The sequence below is a fragment of the Notechis scutatus genome, chromosome 1, assembly GCF_049901735.1.
Source record: "Notechis scutatus isolate UNSWTSFEM ecotype Mainland chromosome 1, rNotScu1.2, whole genome shotgun sequence".
NCBI lineage: Eukaryota > Metazoa > Chordata > Lepidosauria > Squamata > Elapidae > Notechis > Notechis scutatus.
In genome coordinates this window covers 40,413,159-40,436,640 of record NC_142009.1, presented here as the reverse complement: position 1 = coordinate 40,436,640, position 23,482 = coordinate 40,413,159, and the positions used below count along the sequence as shown (strand labels likewise).

Sequence of the window (23,482 nt, the reverse complement as noted above, 5' to 3'; positions counted from 1 at the left end):
GGCAACCGTTGAAGCAGGCTGGAGCAAGAGGCGGGGCTTCGCGGTGTGGGCCGGGAAGCGGGGCTGCTCCTCGGCTTTCACCAGCGAGCCTGGGCTGCGGAGTTGAACCGCTGCTCTTGATCTCTGTATCTCGGTGGGCCGTTCATTGCAACATGAATGAGGCTGATGGCCTGCGGCAGCGTCGGCCCGCCCGGCCGCAAGTGCTTACCGAGGACAACGCGGCACAGGCAGGCAAGGAGAGCAGGTGCGGTCTTTGCTTTTCTCCTGGCCCCTCGGCGTTCCCTCTTCCCCGGGGAGGATAGGAGGCACCGCTGCTTTCGGAAAGGGCGAAGATTTAGAGGGCGGCGTCCTCTCTTCCCCCTGCCCTGCTCACCGACAGTAATACGGGAGGTGGGCGCCGGCTTCCTGAATCGGTGGGAGGGCCAGGCTGGAGCGGCGCCAGCGCTGCTGCTTCTTCAGTCCCTCACGTGGAAAGCTCGGTGCTGCCGGACGGAGCTGGAGGAAGGTGGGGGGGGGTGGATAGAGAGAAGGAAGATGAGCGCCAGATACTCAGGGATTTAGGCCTCTTGGTGTTTAGGAATAATAAATATTCCACGGCCTTTGCTGCTAAGTATGCCCTGGGGATAAAAAAAAAACGCATGCTGAAGTCAAGGACAGAAATACCAACAAAAATAATAAGTGGTCTCTGAAGATCCACGGTAAATAACTGTGGTAGCTCCTAGAAATGGCTTTTGACGTGACTGGGCTCGATTGAAATCGGTGGGAATTAACAACTCGGAGGTCCAGAAGGGAAGGTTTGGTTTTTGTTTTTTTTAATGAGGAGTGGAATGGGTCATGGAATGAAAATAATCTCGTTCTCTCTGACTTTGCAAAATATAGTAAATGCCCACTGTTTATTATTATTCTTGGCAGTTGTTTTAAAACGACCTCTACATATTTTTTTTTTAATGTAGGGAGGGTAATATGTGAGATGTCATTTTTTTATAGCAGCAATTTTATATATTCACATTACAGGTACAGCTGATGAAAAGGATTGTCCTTCTGATAGGTGGCAGAATTAAGCAATTTTAATTTATAACCAATGTGTTCATAATTTGTTTTGTAATCCCCCCCCTTTCGCTTCCCTTTCCTCTAGAACAGAGGTGTCAAACTCCTGTCATCACAGTATCAGGACTTTCCCCCTCCCCGCCTTGTTAAACTGGGCAGGACCAGCACGTGATGCATCCGGCCCATGAGTTTGACATCCCTGCTCTAGAAAGTGTAAAGGCTGATGCTGTGCAAAGAAAAATTTCTATGATGGAGGCAATAAAACCACAGCAATTAAAAAAAACTTACAAAAGCCATAATTTTCCTTCTAAAATGTACAGTAATTCACTGTGAATGAATAGATACTTAAAAACTCTCATTTACTAAGAAATTCTATATTCATTTATTTATATCCCACCTTCCCCACAACTACCACCCGGTGAGGTGCACTAAAGGAGAGTGAGTGACTGGCCCGAGGCCATCCATGGCTAAAGCAGGTCTCTTGCTTTCTAGCTTGTTGCCTTAACCACTAGACCAGTGGTTCCCAACCTTTTTTTGGCCATGCCCCACCTAAGCATCTCTAAAATCATGATTCCCCCCCACATATAAATCTTACTATTTAAAAAGTGAACTCCTACTCACGTGGAGGAAGCCTAAAAGGCCATTAACTTGATTTAAACAAGATTCCAAAGAATAAAATAATTTTTATGAAAGCTTTTTCTGCAGTACTTTGATCATATTAATTACTATACATATTAAAATAAAGATACCTAACAAATTCAAAATACAATTTGAGCTCACCTCATATTTACAACGCAATCCTATGCATGTCTACTCAGAAGTAAGTGCCATTGTCTTCAATGGAGCTTACTCCCGGGAAAATGTAAGATTGCAGCTTTAAGTTAGTGAGGGTGCTTGATGCCTGCTGCAGAGAGAGTTTATATTAGGCCCCAATTTAGTCAGCTTCATTCATTCTCAAGTCTCCTTGTGCAGTGATATCCAGTCGATTTCTTCAGTAGCAAATCATTTACAGCACTAAATCATTCAGCTAAATATGAAGATGGAAATGGTAACAGCAGTTTTCTTGCAAAGTAGGTTGAATTTGGGTATTTAGTTTCTTACTTAAACTTGCATCCTGGTTTTTTATCCTTCCCCTAGCAGCCATCCACTCTGTCTCCCCACAGAACAGTTCTCTCTGCAATCACCCAGCAGCAAAGCCCACAGGAAAGAGAGAGACAGAGAGACTGCCGGTTCCATGATCCTAAGTGGGAACACATCTGATTGGCTGGCAGTTGCTCCCTCCTTCCCCCAGTTGGGATATCCTTTTCAGACTAGGCCCTAGGAAATGCACTTTAACAAAGACAACAATAGGTAAATAAAACACAGCTGTTTCATCACAAATATATAAAAACAATTAGTGGGCTTTCAAAAATTCAGTTAATAGCTCATTTTCTAATTGCCCCCATTAAAAATCAAATTGCCCCCCTGTGGGGCCCACATTGGGAACCACTGCACTAGACCAAACTGGCTCTCTTTTTAAGGTTTTGGAGTTAGAGGTGGGTTGAGCAATCATATCTAATAAACTCTTCTGAAAAGGAAATACTATAGAAAGAACAATTAACCAGGTAGAGTGAAAAGTTTAGGAAGCTTAATATGCAGATATCTGGAACTACTTTGCAACAGCATTGATCAAAAGTTGATTTTTTTAAAAAAGCATTTGGAGATTTATATCTAAAACATGAGTAAATATAACTAACTTCCTCCTGCAGAACTATGAATATTGTCTGAAGCTAGCAAATGTTTTCTTTGGAGAAGTATACAACTTGAATGTTAACATTTAATACTTCTATGCAATATTAAAAAATAACCTTTGGAAAAGGTGCAAACTCATCAAGATGCAGGACACAACTACACTATTAAAAACCTCTGGGTATTTCAGTGTTTAAAATTGCAGTATTAGATATTTGCAGGTTTCTATGTTTTCAAGAAAATAATGTGATATCCTATGTATTTTAGTGCATAAATAAGTGCTACAGTAAAGTTAAAGTTAAATTACTTTTAGTTAATTCCTTTGTCAGTCTAGAGGATATATTACAACAGATAGCTTCTTAATATATAATTGCAGCTGGTTTAATTTGCATTGCAGCTGAATATATATATACATATTTGAGGAAATGTGTGGCTTTTCTACTTAAAATAATATATGGAAGAAGTTATATATATATTTCAGGAGCCACTTTGTTGTAGTGGTAAAGGTGCTGGACTAGAAAGTGGGAGGTTGTAAATCCTAATCCTGTTTTACACACAGATGCTGGTTGGGTAACCTATCATTCACTTGCAGCCCAATGCATGTTTCAAGATTTACTATGAGAAAGTAATAGTAGGGAATATTCTCTTTTTCTAAGAGTAAACATGTTCTTGCAAAATTGTTGATCTTGTGTTTTGCATTGTCATTGCCTTTTGGTGATCTGCAAGAAATAGCTTACTAATTACTACCTTTTTATGTTGTAAACTTGAGAGAGGAGAAGTGAATTAGGGAAGCATTCTCCAGGTTGTTGCTATATACAGGTAATCCTCAACTTACAACCATTCATTTAATGAACGTTCAAAGTTACCATGGCACTGAAAAAAGGTGACATGACCAGTTCTCCCACAGTCATATGATCAAAATTTGGGTGCTTGGCAGTTGGCAAGTATTTACATATCAGGGTCCTGGGATTATCACTTGCAACATTCCTAGGGAGCTTCTGATAGGTAAAGGCAATGGGAGAAGCTACATTCACTACATGGCCACATGATTCACTTAACTGTAGTGATTTGTTTTACAATCACGACAAAACTAATAAAATGGGATATGTCTCATTTAATAACTGCCTTGCTTAGCAACAGAAATTTTGGGTTGAATTGTGGTTGTAACTTGAGGACTACCTGTATGAGTTTCCCATAATCCTCAAAAAGCATAATCATTATGAGTGTTACATTTAAAAAAAACCCTTTTCTCTATTATTCTTGGGTACTAATGCAGGCACCACATGATAATGTTGTATGCCAATCTTGCATTATTTATGTGGAAATAAGTGATTATTTCCAATTCAGGGTTTATAGAACTTCAGCCATATTTTTTGTGAATGAAATTTTATATTTGGCTTGTTTTAATGAAGACAATTTTCACTTCATTCTATTTGTGGATTCCATATTGTGAAAGCAATAATTTACATGTCATATCTAATGGATTCAATATACTGTATTATATCTATTTTGATCAAGCCACAAAACTTGAGAAAAGCTAAAAGCAATTTTGTTCAAAGCTTGAGTTGTTTGCTTTTCTTAGCTTTTATTCAAAGCCCAGTAGTTCGGTCAAAGCTATGTTTCATAGCCAACCCAGAACCATATATAGACATGCTTCTCTAAGAGCTGAAATTCTCATATTTTTTCTGTAATATTTAGCTAATACTAAAGCTGTTGTATCATATAACTTTTTTCATCTTTTACATTAAAAAAAATGAAAATTTGGTGCCTGGTCCAGGTGTATACCTCTATTTAAAAACCCTGAACTTTCTATAACTGGAAGTGTTTGTGAAACAAGACATCCTATTAATTTGGAAAAATGGTAACAGGATTTGTAAATCTATTTTTTTTATTTATTTATTTTGATTTGTCAAATCGCTTACATGATAATAGGTATAAGTATATACATAGTTATGAATACATGAAATGGGTACATATAAGAAAAATAAAAAACAATAGGACAGGGATGGTAGGCACGTTGGTGCGCTTATGCACGCCCCCTACAGACCTCTTAGGAAAGGGGTGAGGTCAATAGTAGACAGTCCAAGGTTAAAGTTTTTGGGGTTTGGGGAAGAAACCACAGAGTCAGGTAGAGTATTCCAGACATTGACCACTCTGTTGCTAAAGTCATATTTCCTGCAATCAAGTTTGGTGCAGTTAACCTTGAGTTTGTATCTATTGTGTGCTCTTGTGTTGTTATGGTTGAAGCTGAAGTATTCATTGACAGGTAAGTCATTGCAATGTATGATTTTATATACCATACTTAGAACAGACTGAAGATGGCGTAATTCAATGTTTTCTAGGTCTAGAATTTCAAGTCTGGTAGCATAAGGTATTCTACAACGAGTAGAGAAGTGGAGAACTCTTCTTGTGAAATATTTCTGGACTTTCTCAACTGTGCTAATATCAGACACGTAATGTGGGTTCCCGACTGATGAGCTGTATTCGAGTATTGGTCTGGCAAATGTTTTGTATGCTCTAGTTAGTAGTGTGATATTACCAGAGAAAAAGCTACGTAGGATTAGGTTAACAACTCTTAATGCCTTTTTGGTTATGTAGTTACAGTGGGCTCTAGCACTTAGATCATTAGAGGTTATTCCAAGGTCCTTTACAGAGCTTGGATCATCAACAAGGTCTTGACTATTCAGCTTGTATTTTATTTTCTGATTTTTTTTGCCAATATGTAAGGCAGAGCATTTAATTGTTGAGATTTGAAGTTGCCATTTGTTTGACCATTCTGATACATAGTCAAGATCTTTTTGAAGGGTAGCAGTACTGTCTGTGGTATTGAACAGCTTTACGTCATCAGCGAAGAGAACGCAGTTGCTCTTAATATGATCACAGAGGTCATTTATGTTGAGTATGAAGAGAGTTGGTCCTAGGACATGGATGCCTCTGAGGATTGCAAGAAATTTTCACACATTTGTACCTGAAAATGGCAGCTATCAGTTTTCAGCAGTCTTGATAGAGCAGTGATGGCTAACCTTTTTGGGCTCCTGTGCCGATAATTGCGTGCGCACTTGTGCACGCGTGCCAGCACCCAGAAGGCAATGCGCACAGCCCCTCCACGCCCCTGCACATGCATGCGCAACCCCCATGCATGCCACGTGTCTCTGCACATGTGCAAGCAGCCCCCACCTGACCTCGCGTCTCTGCGCATGCACACACGTCTCTCGCGTGCCCCTGCACATGTGTGACAGATACAATCAGCTGTTGGGCGGGCGACACGCGCAGGCACAGTAGACCTGCTCTAGGTGAGGGCTCACATACCAACAGTAATGGCTCTGCGTGCCACTTCGACACGTGTGCCATAGGTTTGACATCACGATGATAGAGTGATCTTCAACAGCTGCAAAAAGAGGCTGGTGTGGTTCTGAGACCTCAGATTCTCCACCTTGTATTCTCCACATATTTCAACAATACTGTTTAATTGTACTTCAAATCATTACAGTTTTACTATCTGTTAAGCAGAGTAGACCTGCATTTTTGTCTATAAGCTACAAAAACTAGCACCCAGTGTATCCTTTTAGTACCTCCATGCCTTAGAACTGAAGTTATATATTGGATAAATTTGTTTTGCTTGAGCAAAGACAACATACTACTGGAGTATGAGTGAAGGAGGGAAGTTTTGTGACCACACAGTATCTAGATCAGCTTTGCTGGCTGGGGAATTCTGGGAGTTGAAGTCCTCCAGGCTTAACGTTACCAAGGTTGGACACCCCTGATCTAGAGCATGGGTGTCAAACTCATGGCATTGTTGCCATCACGTGACATTTTGCAATGTAATTTTCCCTTCGTGGAGCTGGGGTGGGCATGGCCTGTGCATGATGCATCCAGCCCATGGACCGCCAGTTTGAGGCACAGATTTAGAGGCACAGAAAATAACATATCAAGTAGGATTTGGATATTTTGTTTACTTCTTTTTTTCCTTTTAACTAACCATGCCTGGTATTTAAAAAAAAATCTTTCTTGAAATTATTGAAGGAACGTTTAGTTTAGAAGAGTGAGATTTAAACTGATTTCATCCACAGAATGTCTGTTTCTCCCACTTAAGCTCTTGTTCAGTGTGTCTAATGAGGTTTGAAGTCTAACCACAAATCATATAATTTATAAAGCAACCTTTCCCAACCTCTCCAAATTGATTACATTTCATCTCCTATATTCCCTCCTAGCATATTTTGAGATAATTCTTGTGGTCATCTGGAAAAGTAAACATACACAGCTGCAAATTCTATTGCATGTTTGCCTAGTAGAAATTTACTTCCCGACAAGGTAATCTTGTTCAGAAATTGGTAAAGAAATTTACTGAAATATATGTGATAGTGTTAAGAAAAAGATGGGGAGCTTTAACTATTAATAGCTACTTTTCTTGATGGCTGATCCCTGGTTTTGGAATTACATATAGCATACCGTATTTGCCGGGCGTATAAGACGACCCGGCGTATAAGACGACCCCCACCACCACCGGAAACGCCCTCCAGAAATCCCGGGGCTGCAGCGGCAGGGCAGAGTTCCAGGGGCCGTGGGAAGAGCAGGAAGGCTGCAGCCTCGGGCGGAGCGAGGCGGCGGGATGAAGCGGAGCGACGCAGGGGATCCAGGAAGCCAGAGGCGCCTTCGCTGCCCAACAAGCCTCCAAAGCCGGCAGTGGATATACCGGCGCATAAGACGACCCCCACTTGGAGGCATGTTTTTCGGGGCAAAAAGTCGTCTTATACGCCGGCAAATACGGTAATTTAAATATTTTATTGATGAGCAACACTATCTATTATCCATCTTTTTGAGAATCCAGAGTGGATCTTGTTAGCTACTGGAAGACACAAACTACAATACTGGAATAGTTACTGGCCTAATATAGTGAACTCCTACATTGTTAGCTGCTCTTGTATAATCATGTTCTAATTTATGGTTTTGTTTACTTTTACAGTACTTACAGCAGCAGGATATTTCGTGTAACTTTCATGACTTTAGCTGTGTTATTAATTATTCCATTATTTGGAGCACTCATTTTTCTGGATTGTCCAATAGACCCTCAACCTATTAGGTGAGTATATAAGCATGTTTAATATTAGAATTTTGCATGTGACTTAAACTTTCATTGAGGACATTATTATGAGGGCTTTTTAGTTATCAGGGCTTTTTAGCTTTATGAATGGAATAGTGCTGTAGTCAACTGTGTAGAAAAACTGTTGTGCCATTACTTACAGTTGTACAGAAATGAAAAACAACAGTTATCTTCCAAATAACTGTGAACTTATGTGCCTTATATACTACTTTTACTTGCTCCTTTTGGATCCCGAAACATTTTATTTAATAGGTACAATATGTTTAATTAAACATATATAATATTTAATGTCATTTTTCGTAACCATGTTCTTTCAAGTCTTTGTCTTAATACGTGCTATGTGCAGATGAATTTTCTTGGTTATAATATTTTACTACTTCTGTATTAAAATTAGTATGTGGTAACTGTACCTGCAGAAAGAATGGAAGGCTCATTTGTAAAAAATGAACAGTTAATTACAAAGTAAATATGTGAAGAAAGAATGGATTGGTCCAGAGAAATAGGAAGACTAAGAAAGTTTAATTGTGTCCAAATAAATTTTCTTAGTCTTCCTATTTTTCTAGACGAAGAGAAAAAGAGCTGAAAAAAGGAGAAATGAAAAACCTAAAGAACAAAAGGCAATATATGAAGCACTATACAGATAGTCCTCAACTTACGACCACAATTGAGGCCAAAAATTCTGTTGCTAAGTGAGCCCCATTTTATGAGTTTTCTTGCCATGGTAGTTAAGTGAGTCACTGCAGTTGTTAGTAACAAGCTTCCCCATTGACTTTGCTTGTCAGAAGGTTGCAAAAGGTGATCATATGACTCCAGGACACTGCAACCGTCATAAATATGAGTCAGTTGCCAAGCATCTGAATTTTGATCACTTGACAATGGGAATGCTGCGATGATCATGTGTAAAATTGTGATAAGTCACTTTTGTATTGCTGTTATAACTTCAAACAGTCACTAATGACCTATTATAAGTCAAGGACTACCTGTATAGATACATTAGAAACAGAGGTAGTTTGCAAAGATTAAAAAATATATAATACCTGTGTAACGAATGGAAATTTAAATTAGATTTACAATGGTACCTCAATACTCAACTGCTTTGAAACTCATCAAATTGGGCCCCACACAGTAGGGGCCATAGGTGAGACCCCAATCACCACAGTTGGAATTGACTGCAAAGAAAGGAGGTGAGCCAACACAATGTCATGCTGTCAACCTCAGTCCCCTGAATAAATCCAGAAGAATACCATGGTTTATGGTACCAAAACCCACTAAGAGGTTAAGTTACGCAAGAATGGATTTAAATATGTATTTTAAAAAGTTAGGTGATAAGAATGATTTGGAAAAGATTAAACTAGATATGTTGCTGTTTCTAGTAACTGTTAATGGACTTTTGCTGACCAGAGCTGAATGTGAGGCTTTAAGGATTTGTTTATAGATAAGAGATGGAATATAGAAAGAAGAAATCATTTGTTGTATTTTAACAGATATGGATAAGTTACTAAAATTGTTTATACTTGTGATGAAGGCAGAAGTGATTTCTTAACATATTTAACATTTTTTCTTCATTTTCCTTTTTTATTTTTCTTTCAATTCTTTTCTATTTTTTTTACTCCTTAATTTTTTACTGTGCATTACTTTTTATCTTTTTAATTGAAATGTTCAATGTTGTTAAAATTGTTACCCACTTTATTGGCTTGATTCTTAGGTTCATGGAAACTGTTGCCAAATATGAAATGAATAATTGCATAAATTGCTTTAGATAAATTGAACTATACTGTTTTGAAAAATATCTGATACATCTAAGTTACTTTGTATGTTGTTATTTTTGTATTAATATCTTCCTTATGCTTATGAAAATCTTCTTTCTTGACAGCTTTAAAGAACCTCCTCTTCTTACTGGTCCTTTAGAGCAAAATGCTAAGCTTCGACAAGCAGAAAAATTATTTGAAAACCAGCTTGTTGGACCAGAATCTATTGCAAATATTGGTGGTAAGCACAAATATTTGATAGAGATTTTTAATCCTTAATTTTTATAGTTTAATCTGCTTAATAAGTTTACATTTTCCCCCCAGAAATAATTTCTAGATTCTAAACTATAAAAATTCTGAATTTTAAATAACATAAGATAATTTCTAACCAATAAAGTTTTATGCTGATATAATATTACTGTATCACACAAATTAGCAAAACTCATACACATGTTTGTGAAGAAATGTGATATTAACAAAAACAAAATCAAGTCCTTTCATTGTTCATATGCAAAGACTTTACCAATTTTCATAGATTCTAAATACTGAGGTACAGTCAAGAAGAATGTATGCATTTTTATTTAAAATCATGTTAATTTGTTAAGCTTGAATTTCAGTCCAAAATCTGGTAATAGTAGGATAAGCATAAATTATGTGAATTAATATTTGACCTATAGAATGGCATTTCTATCAATCAAATATGGAAAATACAATTAAATAATATTTCTATATTTACATTTTTATATAAACCAGATCTGAAAACTATCATAACAGCTTTTTCTTTTACTAAAGGACACCATTGAATGAACCAATATATATGGAACAAGTTTCTCTTGTATCAACAAACTATTGATCAAAAGAGACAATTTTATTTTTAAAGTACCTTACACTGATTTGTTGTAATAGAATCTTCAAGCTCTTTATTCCAAAGTGTTATAAAAATAATATTAATTCATTAGATTATAAAATGAATGTTAATTATTTTCATATCACTTTTTCTTATAACATGGAATGTTAAGGGGCTTACATAGACAAATCTTACTTATAATTTCAAAAGAGGAACTGAAATTGCTCTTTTACAAGACACTAATATTTACCCATAATTTAAAGAGTTCTTGCTGAATGCTTGGGTGAGAGAGATATTTGGCAAAAGCTTTAAATAGTTAGATTACAGAACATTTAGCATTATTGAATTTGTATGATTTAACATTTACACTCCTGATAATTACTTTGAGCATTGGTATGTAATGATTAGATATAATTATTAATAAATATAATAATAATAATAATGTAATTTATAATTAGAGAAATAAACAGACCCTTGGATCCTTTTCCAAATTGTAACATCTTTGTATGTAAATTATGCTTTCAAATATGCAATATTTTGCAAGTATATATGTACAGATTTAATCCAGTGATTATTCAGCATATTTTAAATTTTCTATCATTAATATCTCCTCTCTCCTTATTTATGCATTGTAAGTTATAACCTTACAAGAGAGTAATATAAATACATCTTGTAAAGAATTCCTGATTGTATTGCTTGTAAATCATAACATTTTAATTGAACAAATAGAAAAAATATTATGTTTATTAACAGGGATTAAATTTCAACTTTACTTAAGAGTTGATTCTCAGTTTCTGCTTTTTGCTCACCTTTTCTGGAGTGCAGGATTGGCCAATACCATCCTCCATCCATTCCCAAGCATTGCAAATGCACTCCTTGCTCATGTTTTGAAATTCTGATTCAAAAATAGTATTTGCTATCATAAGTTATCTTAAGTGCTTGTGAGCAATTAGTCTATCTTATTTCATTCCAGTCTAGAGAAATCTTGAGATCCAGTTGGCCACAATATCAATATATCACTTCCTTTCCAGTGGTTGGTCACTGCCTATAAGCCCACTTCATCCTGGGCTGCTGTGTTCTCATCTGGCCAGCAGCACTTTTTTTCTTTCCATTTGATTTCATGAAAGCTCATGAAATCCAGTACAGTGTTTTAGTCACCAAGCTTTCTTTATTTGTTTTGACAACGCATTTGCATCACATTCTTTCATCTTCCAGTTGGGTGGGGGGCTGTCCTTTTTTTTTTTTTTTTGTAAATTTTATTTGAGTTTTCACAAAGAGAAAAAAAATACAAATAAAACATCTTTTTTTGAAAGCAGCATAATCCCAGGTTACATTTCTTTGTACAGACACAAATTCAGGTTCATGCTCATTTTTATATTCTATTCCATATCTTATTACTATTTTACATTTTCTGCATAGCTTCTCCCCTCTTTTAATTTTCTCAATTTTATTTTAATTATCTCATCTCAATTCAAATCATTGTATTTATATTTTTTGTCTGTCCTGTTTCAATTATCTATTATCTTTTCTCATTAAACAAAATTTCTCCTGTAGTTACTGATTGGAGTATGACGCCTTTATATCTTTTCCCTAAAGTTGTAACATTCAATATAATACATAAGTTCCATTTGGATTCTGCTTGGTACATTCTTAAAATACACACTGTATTCTTAAAAAAAGAAAAAAATTATAAATATGTATAATTAAAACATTCCATTCCAAGTCAATTCTATCATTAATATTAATATTCCCTTCCTAATTCAATTTTCTCATTTATTTTATTTCACTTATTTTATTCACAAACATTTCACTAAATTACACTAACTATTTTATCCCTCATTTTAATCATACGTTGTTTCCAATTTTCTAAAGTTATTTCTATTACTAATATAACAATACAATCTTATGTGCCTTTACAGAATCCCTTTTTCAGTTAGATTTTCACCCATTATCTCTAAATAGGTCCTGTTTCTCTATATCTTGCTTCGGTCCTTTGTAACTTCTTTTCCTTTCCTTCTTCCCTCTCTTTTTCTCTCTCCCCTTTTTACCCCCTTGTCTCTCTATTTCTCTCTTCTGTATTCCCCTTTTCTGTTGCTTTCCAGTATTATACTTATTTTTCGAATTATTTTTCTTTTCTTTTTTTTTTTTTAAGTCTTAAATCCTCCATTCTCTTTCCCTCCTTTCCTTTTTCTTCCCCACATAAAATTACTTGTTCATTAAAGATGGCTTCCTCTTTGTCCCAGTCTTCTTGTTTTGCAGTCTTTTCTTATTGTTTCTCATAGTTCCAAATCTCCATTTCTAAGAATTGAAAAACGAAACCAAAAGAACCCTTCCCTTCTTGTGCATCTTCTTTGTACTTTTTAAGTTCCATTTTCAATTCATCCAGAAGTGGTGCCATTGTATAAATTTTTAAACAACCACCCAATTGATTTTAGTCATTCAAATATAATAACCAAAAATCCAAAGATCACCAAATAATCCAAATACACGCAAGCTGTTTCTTTTTTGCTCTTTTTTTTCCACTTTCTCTTCCTGGGGTTACTATTTAGTTGCAAAGTTTCAGTTAAAATGTATCTTTTAGAAGTCTTGTTGAAGTTTTACTTTAGATTCTTTTTAATTCCAGGCAGTCTTCTCCCTCTTCCAGATCCTGCCCTTATTCTTTTTCTCTCCCTTCCTGCTTATGAAAAAGAAAGTTTTTAATGTCCAGAAATCTTTATTATCCCTTTGGCATTTTGTTTTATTTTCAGCTGAATTGCCTATTGATGTCAAAGCGGATTTTTCCAATTTCTTATTTAAGTCTCTTAGTTGTCAGTATAGGGAAGGAGAGAGAAGAAAAAAACAAAAACCCAAACCTTTCCCTTTTCACTTTCCTTCGCTGCTTCTGACTCTTCTTTGGGAGCGATGTTATTTTTTGTAAGTTTAAATTCCAGGGTACCTTGGTTGTTGCTTTTACAATTTAACCCGGTCAGCCAAAACTTTCACTTCTTATCTTCCTCCTGCACATTCTTTTCTGGTCGAATTCTCCTTTGTGGTGGCCATTCCTGACCACCGCTGCAACCGCCTTCGGGAAAGGGAGTAATGGCCAGCTGAGGAGGAGAGATACGGCTCTCCTCGACCCTGCTGGCGGTCTCCCCCCTCTTCACCACCTCTACGGGGTGGCTTAGCCCCGAAACCAGCCGGCTCGGGGCACTCCAGCGGCGAGCCCAGACAGAAACCGTGCACAATCGCGGATTTCTGTCTGTCGCCGAAGCCCTACAAACCGGAAGTCGGTGGGGGCTGCCCTTTTGATTTTTCCCCAAGCTGGGTACTGTACTGTTTTTCAACCTGTGCATCTTGTACTAGAATATTTGAAGCTATTTTCCTTTGTTTCTGTGAAGCTGAGCCATTAGTTCTTCATTGCCACAAAGTTTCTGTAGAGTCATAGTAGAACACAGAAACAAACAAACAAAACCTTATTTTCTTTCTTTTGATCATTGTGGCATCAATGTAATGACTATGCAATAAAGGTAGCAGAAAGAATTTGCATTGGTGTCAAAGGGGAGAATATGAGAAGGAAGTGTGAAGACATCCCTGCCTGCAAACTTGGGAAAGCCAAGAAAAAGGAGAAGGACTAGTGAAAAGGGAACTGTTCTTTTAAAAAGGCAGGCAGTTATAGACTTGTCCTCTCGCTGAGGCTTACCTTCTGTGCGTGAATGAAAGGGGAAAGAAGCGGAACAAGGGTCCCCAGTGATCATAGTCCAAATTGAGCAGTAACCTGGTCCATTGCTAAACAATTGCAATCAAGATAGAAATCTTTTAAATCAATCTTGGGAACAACGAAGTAGTTTAGAGTGCTGTACAGAATTGTTCTAATTTATATATTGTATATTATTACTCAAGCTTGCATTATTCCATTTTTTTTTAAAAAAAAAGCAGCTGTCACATGTATATTTTTGTGAGTTAAAGTAATTGTTAATCCTTTGTAGATTCTATTAATATGTTCAGCAACACGGGTTTCTGTTTTTTGCTAATTACAAACCCAATAACCCAATAAGCTTAACATCCCTAAAACTGAATTTTGACTGCATTATGCCAGAAAGATACTGAAAGGGGGTGGGTAAATTACTTAGTAATCCTTTGGCTTTTAGATTTAAATTAATCAAGCATCATGGCATGATATACATAGAAAAGTACATACATATTCTAGATTTACTACCAACATTTAAAAAGAACATCTTAAATTGTATTCTGAATTCTCAAGAGCAGATTGTTTTTGTTTTTTGTTAGTGTGCAAAATGTAAGATTCTCATAAGATATCAATAAGCTCATCTATTTTCCTGGAAAAGTCCAGGAAAGCAAGTAGAGAACTTTTGCTTCAGAAATCTGTTTATTTCTAAGGAACGGATATGAGAAGGAAGGACTTGATTTCCACAATCCTTCCAACACCGATAAAGACGTCTATCCAGAAAACTGTATTATGTATTTATCGTTTTTCATTTTGTAATTTGTCTAGATCCTTGCATGTTCTCTTTTTTAAAGTGATTTTCTTTTTAAAGTAATAAACCGTTTATTTCTCTGTTCTTGAATAAAGGGCTGGTTGTCCTTATCCTATGCCTTCCTCCTACAGAGTAGGGAGACTGCAATAGAGACATAAAGTCATTCCCCCCACTAGTTTTATCTTGTTATAAAGGCAGCCCTGGTGATGAAAATACCACTTGTCTTATGGTGGTGAGAGGAATGCTAGGCAAGGCATTCCTTGAACAATAAGCAGTAGTAGTAAGACCTACCAAGTTACTATTCTAAGATAGCAAATAGTGCCAGGCAAAAACATGAGTTCTCAGAAGAGGAAGTTTGAAACTTTCATCATGCTATCCTCTAGGCTCTTTTGATGGTTTGCTGAAAAAAGATTAAGTTAGATAAGGCGGAGTAAGAGAAAATGAAATTAACAAAAAGTAATTGTAGTTGTCTTTTATAACAATAGTTTTAATGTGTTTTATGAGAAGCTAGCAGTTTCTGAATAGTTTTCTCAGCAATTTCAGTAGAGCCAAGGAAGTTATTTTTAGAAATCTAAGATAGATAATAGCCATCATAGTGATAAGGTATAATCATCTGATAAAATTAAAGATGCTCACAATTTGGTCCAAACAACCATTTGAGACCTTCTATTCCATATATGGAACTTGCTGTTTCATGTATTAGAACTTTATACAATATGTGACCTCATTCTTTCATTATCACCTCTATGTGAGGCAGTCTTTAGAAGCAATTCAGAAGTTGCAGCTGGTATAAAATCATGATTTTATATAATGTGGATTTTTACTGTTAATTGTTATTGTAAACAGCCATGACTGTAATATATAAATAAAAGAACTATATCAATAAATTCCATCAGTGTCGACTTCCATTGATCTGAAGTAATTGCGGTAGGTTTCCAGCCCAATTCATAGTGCTTTAGGTCATAAAGCCCTTAATAGTGCAGCACCAAGTTATATTTTCTATTCATTGTAAACATTTCGGGAGGTTCTGTTGAAGATCCACCCTTCTGGGAAGGTATATGGGATATGGACCAGGTAATAGGCCTCCTTAGTAGCAGCCTCCCACACTATGATTATGTTCCCCCTGGAAGTAGAGGATCCCTGAACCCATTCTTTGTTTTCTGGAAGCAAGTTGTGTTAAAACTGTTTCACCGAGTTTTTGAGTATTCAGGCAACCATGATATATTATTTGTTACTTACATTACTGTTTTAATTGTAATATATTTTGAATTGTTGCTGCCCCCCCTGGTCTGTAAACAAGGTGGTCTATAAGTAATCAATAAAGTTTATTGCTAATGGAGGCAAATGCATTTCAGTGATAATCTTATATTCTATTTTTGTAAAAATATGCCAGTATGGAAGGCAAACTTCAATTTTGCTCTTTCAGGGTTTTGTGATATCACTATAGAAAGCATTTTTGGTGTTCTGAAATCTTATATAAGCCTTGTGTGTTAAATAACATGCATAGCTCATGTCACTGCTCGTCTCTCATAGATGTGTTGTTTACTGGTACTGCTGATGGAAAAATTCTAAAGATTGAAAATGGGAAAATTTCCACTTTAGCGCGTCTTGGCCATGGTCCTTGTGGTAAACAAACACTACTTATTTATTATTCCTTTTATACTGTGATTTGATTGATTTGTCTAGCATTTCAGACTTGTTACATACCTTCTACTGAATATTTTTAAATATATGAAAATTTATTTAATCATATGTAGCTTGTGCATTTTGTAGTGGTATTTTTGGTTGTGTGGTTGTGAAAAACATGGACATTTGATTAACAAACTCTTTTAAAGTGAAAGCCTATAGGAATGGTCCTCTGCAATAAAATCTTGATATTTCTGGTTAACATTCATTAAGTACTATGATACAATATTCTTCATTATGTGCTTAGTTTTATTTAGCAAGTGAAAAACTATTTTAAAAGGATCAGATTATAAATGAACACCAGAATTTAGGACAAAATGAAATCAGATGTATTGACTATAAAAGCCTATCTTGCCTTATGTTTAGAGGACATTTATTTGTATTTATTTACAAGAGCCAGTTGGTGTAGTGGTTAAAGCATCAGGATAAAAACCAGGAGACTGTGAGGTCTAGTTGTTCTTTGGCACAAAGTCAAGCTAAATTAATTTTGGGCCAGTCACACTCTCTTAGCTCTAGAAAGGAGGCAAGGGCAAACCACTTCTGAAAATCCTTGCCAAGAAAACTGCAGGAACTTGTCCAGGCAGTCTCTGAGAATTGGACACAATTGAGCAGAAGAAAAAAAGAATATTTATTTATTCAGAGATGGGCAGTAAATGATTCTCCATGTGTTACTGAACTCAGTTCCTTCAGACTTAACCAGCTTGATCAGGAAAAAAGAGGTAATAAGAGTTGCATTCCAGTATTTGGAAACTGATGTATTGTCCATCCCTTCAAGTCTTGCAAGATGCTCTGTTTGAACTACATCAAAATAATATGGGTTTTGTCAATATTTAATTATATGAAGAAAAAGTATATAAATCTAAACAGATATTTTTGAATGTATCAAATTTATATCTTTTATTAGTCAGATTCAAGAATATTGATACTCTGTTTTTAGAAGCATAATAGAAACTTTTGTTTAGAAGCTGCATACTTTATATCTATTTTATTTTCTAAAAGGTACAAGAGAAGATGAGCCTACATGTGGGAGACCACTAGGAATCCGTATTGGACCAAACAATACTCTTTTTGTTGTAGATGCTTATTATGGGCTGTTTGAAATAAATCCTATCTCAGGCAAGTTTACCGCTTTCTCCCCACATACACATTGTGCCAAACCCTAACTGTTTTAATTATGGTTTGAATGGTAAGCTGTAAACCATGATATACAAGTGACACCTATTTTGAATTCTGCTTCAGAATCTGCTATATTATTTTTTTTTGAATTTTTAATGTTAAATAAATTCAGCAAAGGTATAAGTAGAAATGATATGCTCATGATTACATACAAGTACAAAAGAGTTTTAAAAAAATGTTTTTCTGTGACCAGGTGCAGTCAGGCCACTGGTGTCTTCAAAGATTCCTATTGAAGGGAAGAACTTATCCTTTGTGAACGATCTTACAATGACTCGGGATGGAAGGAAAATCTATTTTACAGACTCTAGCAGTAAATGGCAGAGAAAAGATTATCCCTTATTGATCATGGAGGCTGCAGATGATGGACGGTAAATGTACTAGCCTGGCTTATAAATTATATAATAAAATTGTGATCAAGCATCACATGGAGAATTTTCTGGGGGTGGCATTTCTAGAAACAAATATTCTTTTTTGATGGTTATTATTAAAATATTTACTTAAAATAGTGAAGTAACATTTAAACTTCATCTGTTGACATTTTTAATTGAGATATCTTTCCCTATCCTTTCTTCCCTGGCATATGAAATCTGTATTCTTTTCTATACATAGTTGCTTATCCCCAAGGACAGTAGCCCCCAACGTTTTGGGCAACAGGGACCAGTTCCGTGGAGAGAGGGGTATAGTTTTGTGTGCGGCCTGCCTGCCACAGAAGGGGCTTTGCTTATTTGCGAGGCCCAGTTTGTGGCATGCTGCAGACCGGTGCCAGTTCATGGATCCAGGGTTGGGGTCCCTTGCCCAAAGAGAATAACATGGTATATGCAGGGGCTTAATAGTTGGTAGTTTGGTGCTACTGGCCCTGTTATAAACCTAAATACCACTTTGTTTCTTTATACAATTCAAACATTGAAGATAAATATAATTTTCAAGATACCTCAGAGACCACTGTATTCCATATTAACCTGTGTGGGCCTTAAAATCTAATGATTGGTGAGGTTTTTTTTTGATTTGGGCAAATTAAAAGGCCTTCTTAATAGTATAAGCTCTGAAACGCCCTAGCCTGAGAGGCCAGTTGTTCCATCTGTGCTCGGTTTTTTTAATAGATTCAGCTATAGGCTGTTCTTATACATATTGGTTTTTTTTTATATATGTGTATAAGAACAGCCTATAGCTGAATCTATTAAAAAAAACAGCACAGATATATAGACATATGGTTCTCAAAGATCATATTAAAATTGAGAGGGGATTAATAATAATTAGTAATACCCTGTAATTGTTATGTCTTTAGTTTACTTGAATATGACACAGTCACAAAGGAAGTCAAAGTCTTAATGGAAGGACTCAGATTTGCAAATGGAGTTCAGCTGTCTCCTGCTGAAGACTTTGTGTTGGTGGCTGAAACAACTATGGCAAGAATACGAAGGTAGAAGAGATACTTGTAAGGGTGCTGTATAGATCCAGCTATTTTGTTAAGAATTAACTAAATGCTAGTTTAGTTTATACTCATAGATGTTTCCTATTTATGTATTATCCTTGCTAAGCAAGGAGGATTTTTTACTAGGTCACTGTGTTCTGTAATTTCTAAAGAACGATACTGGCTAACTGAGATGCTATGTAGGTTTTGTGTTCTTTATTTTTTAGTAAGCTGTAAACTTTATTCTGTCCTTTGTATTTGTTCTGTATTGCTATCGTTTTAATGTATTCTGTGTTCTTCATACATGTTTTATAGTGTTCCGATCATTAGGGTACTAAATTAGAAATATAGCATAAAATATTAATACATTCTTTGTTTCATATAGCTCTAAAATGTTATGCGTTTTTAGGTATTATGTATCTGGTCTAATGCAAGGTGGAGAGGACCTGTTTGTTGACAACATGCCTGGTTTTCCAGACAACATCCGTTTAAGCAGCTCTGGAGGTTATTGGGTAGCTATGTCAGCTGTTAGAGCAAATCCTGGATTTTCTATGATGGATTTCTTATCTGAAAAACCATGGATTAAAAGAATCATACTTAAGGTAAGAAACAACAGTAACAAATCTTATGTATTCACATACTAGACTGAGCTCAGCATTCTCTAAATGAAATGTTTTTGAATAGGTTCCCTTTGGAAAGAATTTATTTCTTCTTCCTCTCCTGTTCCAGGGTCTAGGCATTGCAACTTTTAAAAAAGTACTCTATTTGTTTAATAACGTAGAACAAAAAAAGGATAAAATATTTTAAAAAGTAGAGAGGAAATAAAAAGAATGCAACTACCATTGTAATAGTTGTTAAAGTTGCAGTCAATGTCAGCACACTGAAAAGTATGGATTCATATGCACTCAAAAAAGGGCTTGTATGACTTTGTATTTTTAATTCTGAATTTCAGGATGAATAACAAATGAAAATCATACTACCAGTTTATTTTGGTAGCAGCAATGATTGTTTGGCTCCTTGTTTGGCCATCCTTAAATATGGCAGTTAAAAGAAAGTTTGGCAAATAAATATTTTCAGTCTGTAGTTCAGTAAATGGTTCTGTTGCTTTTACTGACATTTTGCATGTATAATGTCAACTTCTGGCTGTTGGAAAACATCGTGCCTCCCCCTCCATTACACATGCACAGTTGCACAATCTCGATCTGAGTACTTAGCAATCGATTGCAAATGCAAACAGCTTGCTAAGTAAACCCCACCACCACCACGTGATTGCTATTTGCAATCCTCTCTGCAGGCTTCAGCAGAAAGTCAGTGGAGAAGTTGGCAGAGAAGATTGCAAGCTGCTGCTGCTTACCAAGAGGATTCCCTTTCATCTCTGTGGGCTGACTGAAAGAGCTGCCTGCTAAGGGGAGCTGAACTCCTTCAATGTTGTGGAGATGATCGGAGACTTCTGCACTGTGCGGAAGGCATTCTCTTCTGCATGGAGAAATGACATCTTCCCACAGGGTGCAGAAACAGAAGTCGGATCCTGATGATTTGAGCTCTGTTTATGCACCTACAGAAGGAGTTCTCTTCTGCGTGCAGAGGAGAGATGACATCTTCCCATTACCCTGTGGAAGGCATTCCTTTATACATTCAGAGAGATGACATCCTTTGGCAAGTAGCTTTTTCAGCCAGCCCCTGGAGATGAGTGGAAGCCAAACCCAAGCATAGGGCCAGCACAATAAGGTTAATAGTGTGAGGTCCCTCAAGTGGGTGGGAGAGGCCTGGGGCAGGCCACACAGAAGTGTCTGTCCCTCAGAGGCTGAAAATCCTGCTTAGATTTCAGCCGGGAGGATTTTCAGCTTCTGAAAGTGTTCCAAGGTCTCTCCTATCTAGACCCCAAGCACTTGTGCCCCCTACATGGATTTCTATCCACTTAAAAACTCATATGATCACTGAACCCACACGGTTGCTTAATGACTAGTGCTGGGATTGCAGTTGTTGAGCAAAAAGTCCACATGAGCAGTCATTAACAGTCACATTCCTCAGTGATCGAGATTCCAGCTCAATTTTGATCATAAACTGAACTATATGAAGAATCACTGTAAGAGTCATGTATGTTGAAGTGGAGCAAAAAGATTATCCTACTTAATGTGATATAGCTAACATTCTTTTTATGTATCATACTTATAGTCAATAATTTGATATGTGAGATGTTATCATTTGCTATTTTTCATATTTCTACCATAATTTTAAAAAGTTAGACAATTGATAGTTATATAAGTTCTAATTAACATTGTGTTAGGGTATTCTCCAATTACGCATTTGAAAATGGTATGAATATAAACCTAATGTAAAAAAATTCCAACTAGTATTGAAGTTTTTTGCCCATTGATTAACAGTAACAATTATTACCACTTATATTCCAGAGTGCTTAACTTTGTTTTGCATTATGCATAGTTGGATATTTAAAACATCTAATAATGAAACAGATGATAGTAATTGATTCAATCAACTCAAATGTTGTAATGTTGATGATTAAAAGAAAATTGTCTATAACATTATTGTTTGTGTTGCAGCTGCTCAGTCAAGAAACCGTGATAAAATTTGTGCCCAAGTACAGCCTTGTGATAGAATTAAGTAATACTGGATCCTACAGAAGAAGCTTCCATGATCCAAATGGAATGGTGGCAACATATGTAAGCGAAGCACATGAATATAATGGACATCTCTATTTGGGGTCTTTCCGATCTCCTTTTATTTGTAAGCTGGACCTTAAGGATGTCTAATTCTGAGTTGAAAGCATTACTGCTGTCACCTTGAATTACTCTAGAAAGACATAGAAAGATGAGACACATTTTGGACAAAAAAGAAGAATGGAAGCACAGTCAGTCATAAGCACTGTAACACTGTTTAACTAGCAGGATGCAGAATTAGTTCTTACTTAGGCATGCCATACCTTAAAACCTGTGAATTACTTTGTTTAAATTCTCTTTCAAAATGGTGGGCTGTGTAGATGTTTTTGGTGCACTGTACCCTCTTTATAGCACCTTTTATTACCTTTCCAGAAGGTAAATAAAATACAAAATTACCTCATGAAACAATATTTGTTGCATTTAATATTTTAGAAATGATGCTATTCAAATCCATTATATGTATGTGGTCAGCTTTTCAAAGTTCAAAATTTTGTCCTGTAAATACATCATTGCTCTGAAGTTGCTTAGATGATATAATACAGTGAACTTATTTCCAATAGGGATCTCTCTTTATAAGCATGTTTTAATGCATGCACTTTATAATAGCAATGCAATTTATAGTTGTATTAATAAATTGAACATTCTACAGCTATAATTCCATTTCTAGTCAATGCTATTTTCTGCATGGATAGTTTTAAACACATGGAATTATTTGTATGGGAGTCTCTAAATCTAAGGTTAATATAATTAATTTAGGAAAAGCTGGTTTGACTGCTTATTGTTCCTCTATTTAATCATCGACATAAGTCCTTAAGGCAGAAGAATGTTTTAATATGGGGGTGGTGGTGGTAAAAAATAGTCAGGATGGCAGCCATAACCATGCAGTCAAAAGCTCTACTGCTTTTTAAACATTTGTCATTTGTATATTAAAAATTGATGGGGCTTTGGTCAGATGAATGTGGGAACATATTTTTTTTTACCTGTCTATTGCATAAATCCATTTAATAGCCTTAGCTTTTAAATGAGTAATTGCTCCTAGTGCTGCTGAATATAACTCAATCTAACAGACGTGGTGAATGTTATTTAAAATTACAGTCCAGTAACATGTAGAATTCTGTCATTTCTCCATCTTGCATTAAATTCTCATACTATTTCACTGATACATGTTGGTACTAATTTCCAAAGAAGCCTTTATGCCTCTATCAGCTAATCAAAACTTCATTAATTTAATATTAAATATGTGGTTTAATCAAAAGTTTGTTAATTATGACTGAAACTTCTTTTTCAGATGCATAAGAAACTAATCTTGGCTACCCAAAGCCTATTTTATTAAATAGATTTGGCATTATAAAGTTAAGTGCTTTCATTGTGTATGAACAGTTTTTCCCCCCAAAAAATGTTGACATAAAGAATTTAAAAATCAATATAAAAAAGCCATGCGTATATTGTGTTGTTTCATTTGACCAGTTCCATCTCACGCATCCCTCCTATCCTCCAAACAGCCCAGGTGGAACTCAAAATCCAAAGATAACAAAAATAAATTGCATGTTGAATTAAACTGCATAGGCAGAATGCATATTTTTCT

The 23,482-nt window shown here is 36.0% G+C and overlaps 1 protein-coding gene across 1 annotated transcript; it reads left to right on the top strand.

Annotated features, from left to right (window-relative positions):
• APMAP (adipocyte plasma membrane associated protein) lies at window positions 1-23,249 on the top strand. The gene is made up of 9 exons (XM_026684682.2): window positions 1-244; window positions 7,739-7,855; window positions 9,750-9,865; window positions 16,480-16,572; window positions 17,632-17,748; window positions 18,002-18,176; window positions 19,094-19,228; window positions 19,629-19,821; window positions 21,781-23,249. The coding sequence occupies exons 1-9, from the start codon at window positions 153-155 to the stop codon at window positions 21,988-21,990; spliced, it is 1,248 nt and encodes a 415-aa protein (XP_026540467.1). The 5' UTR covers window positions 1-152; the 3' UTR covers window positions 21,991-23,249.
• Window positions 23,250-23,482: the final 233 nt, after the last annotated feature.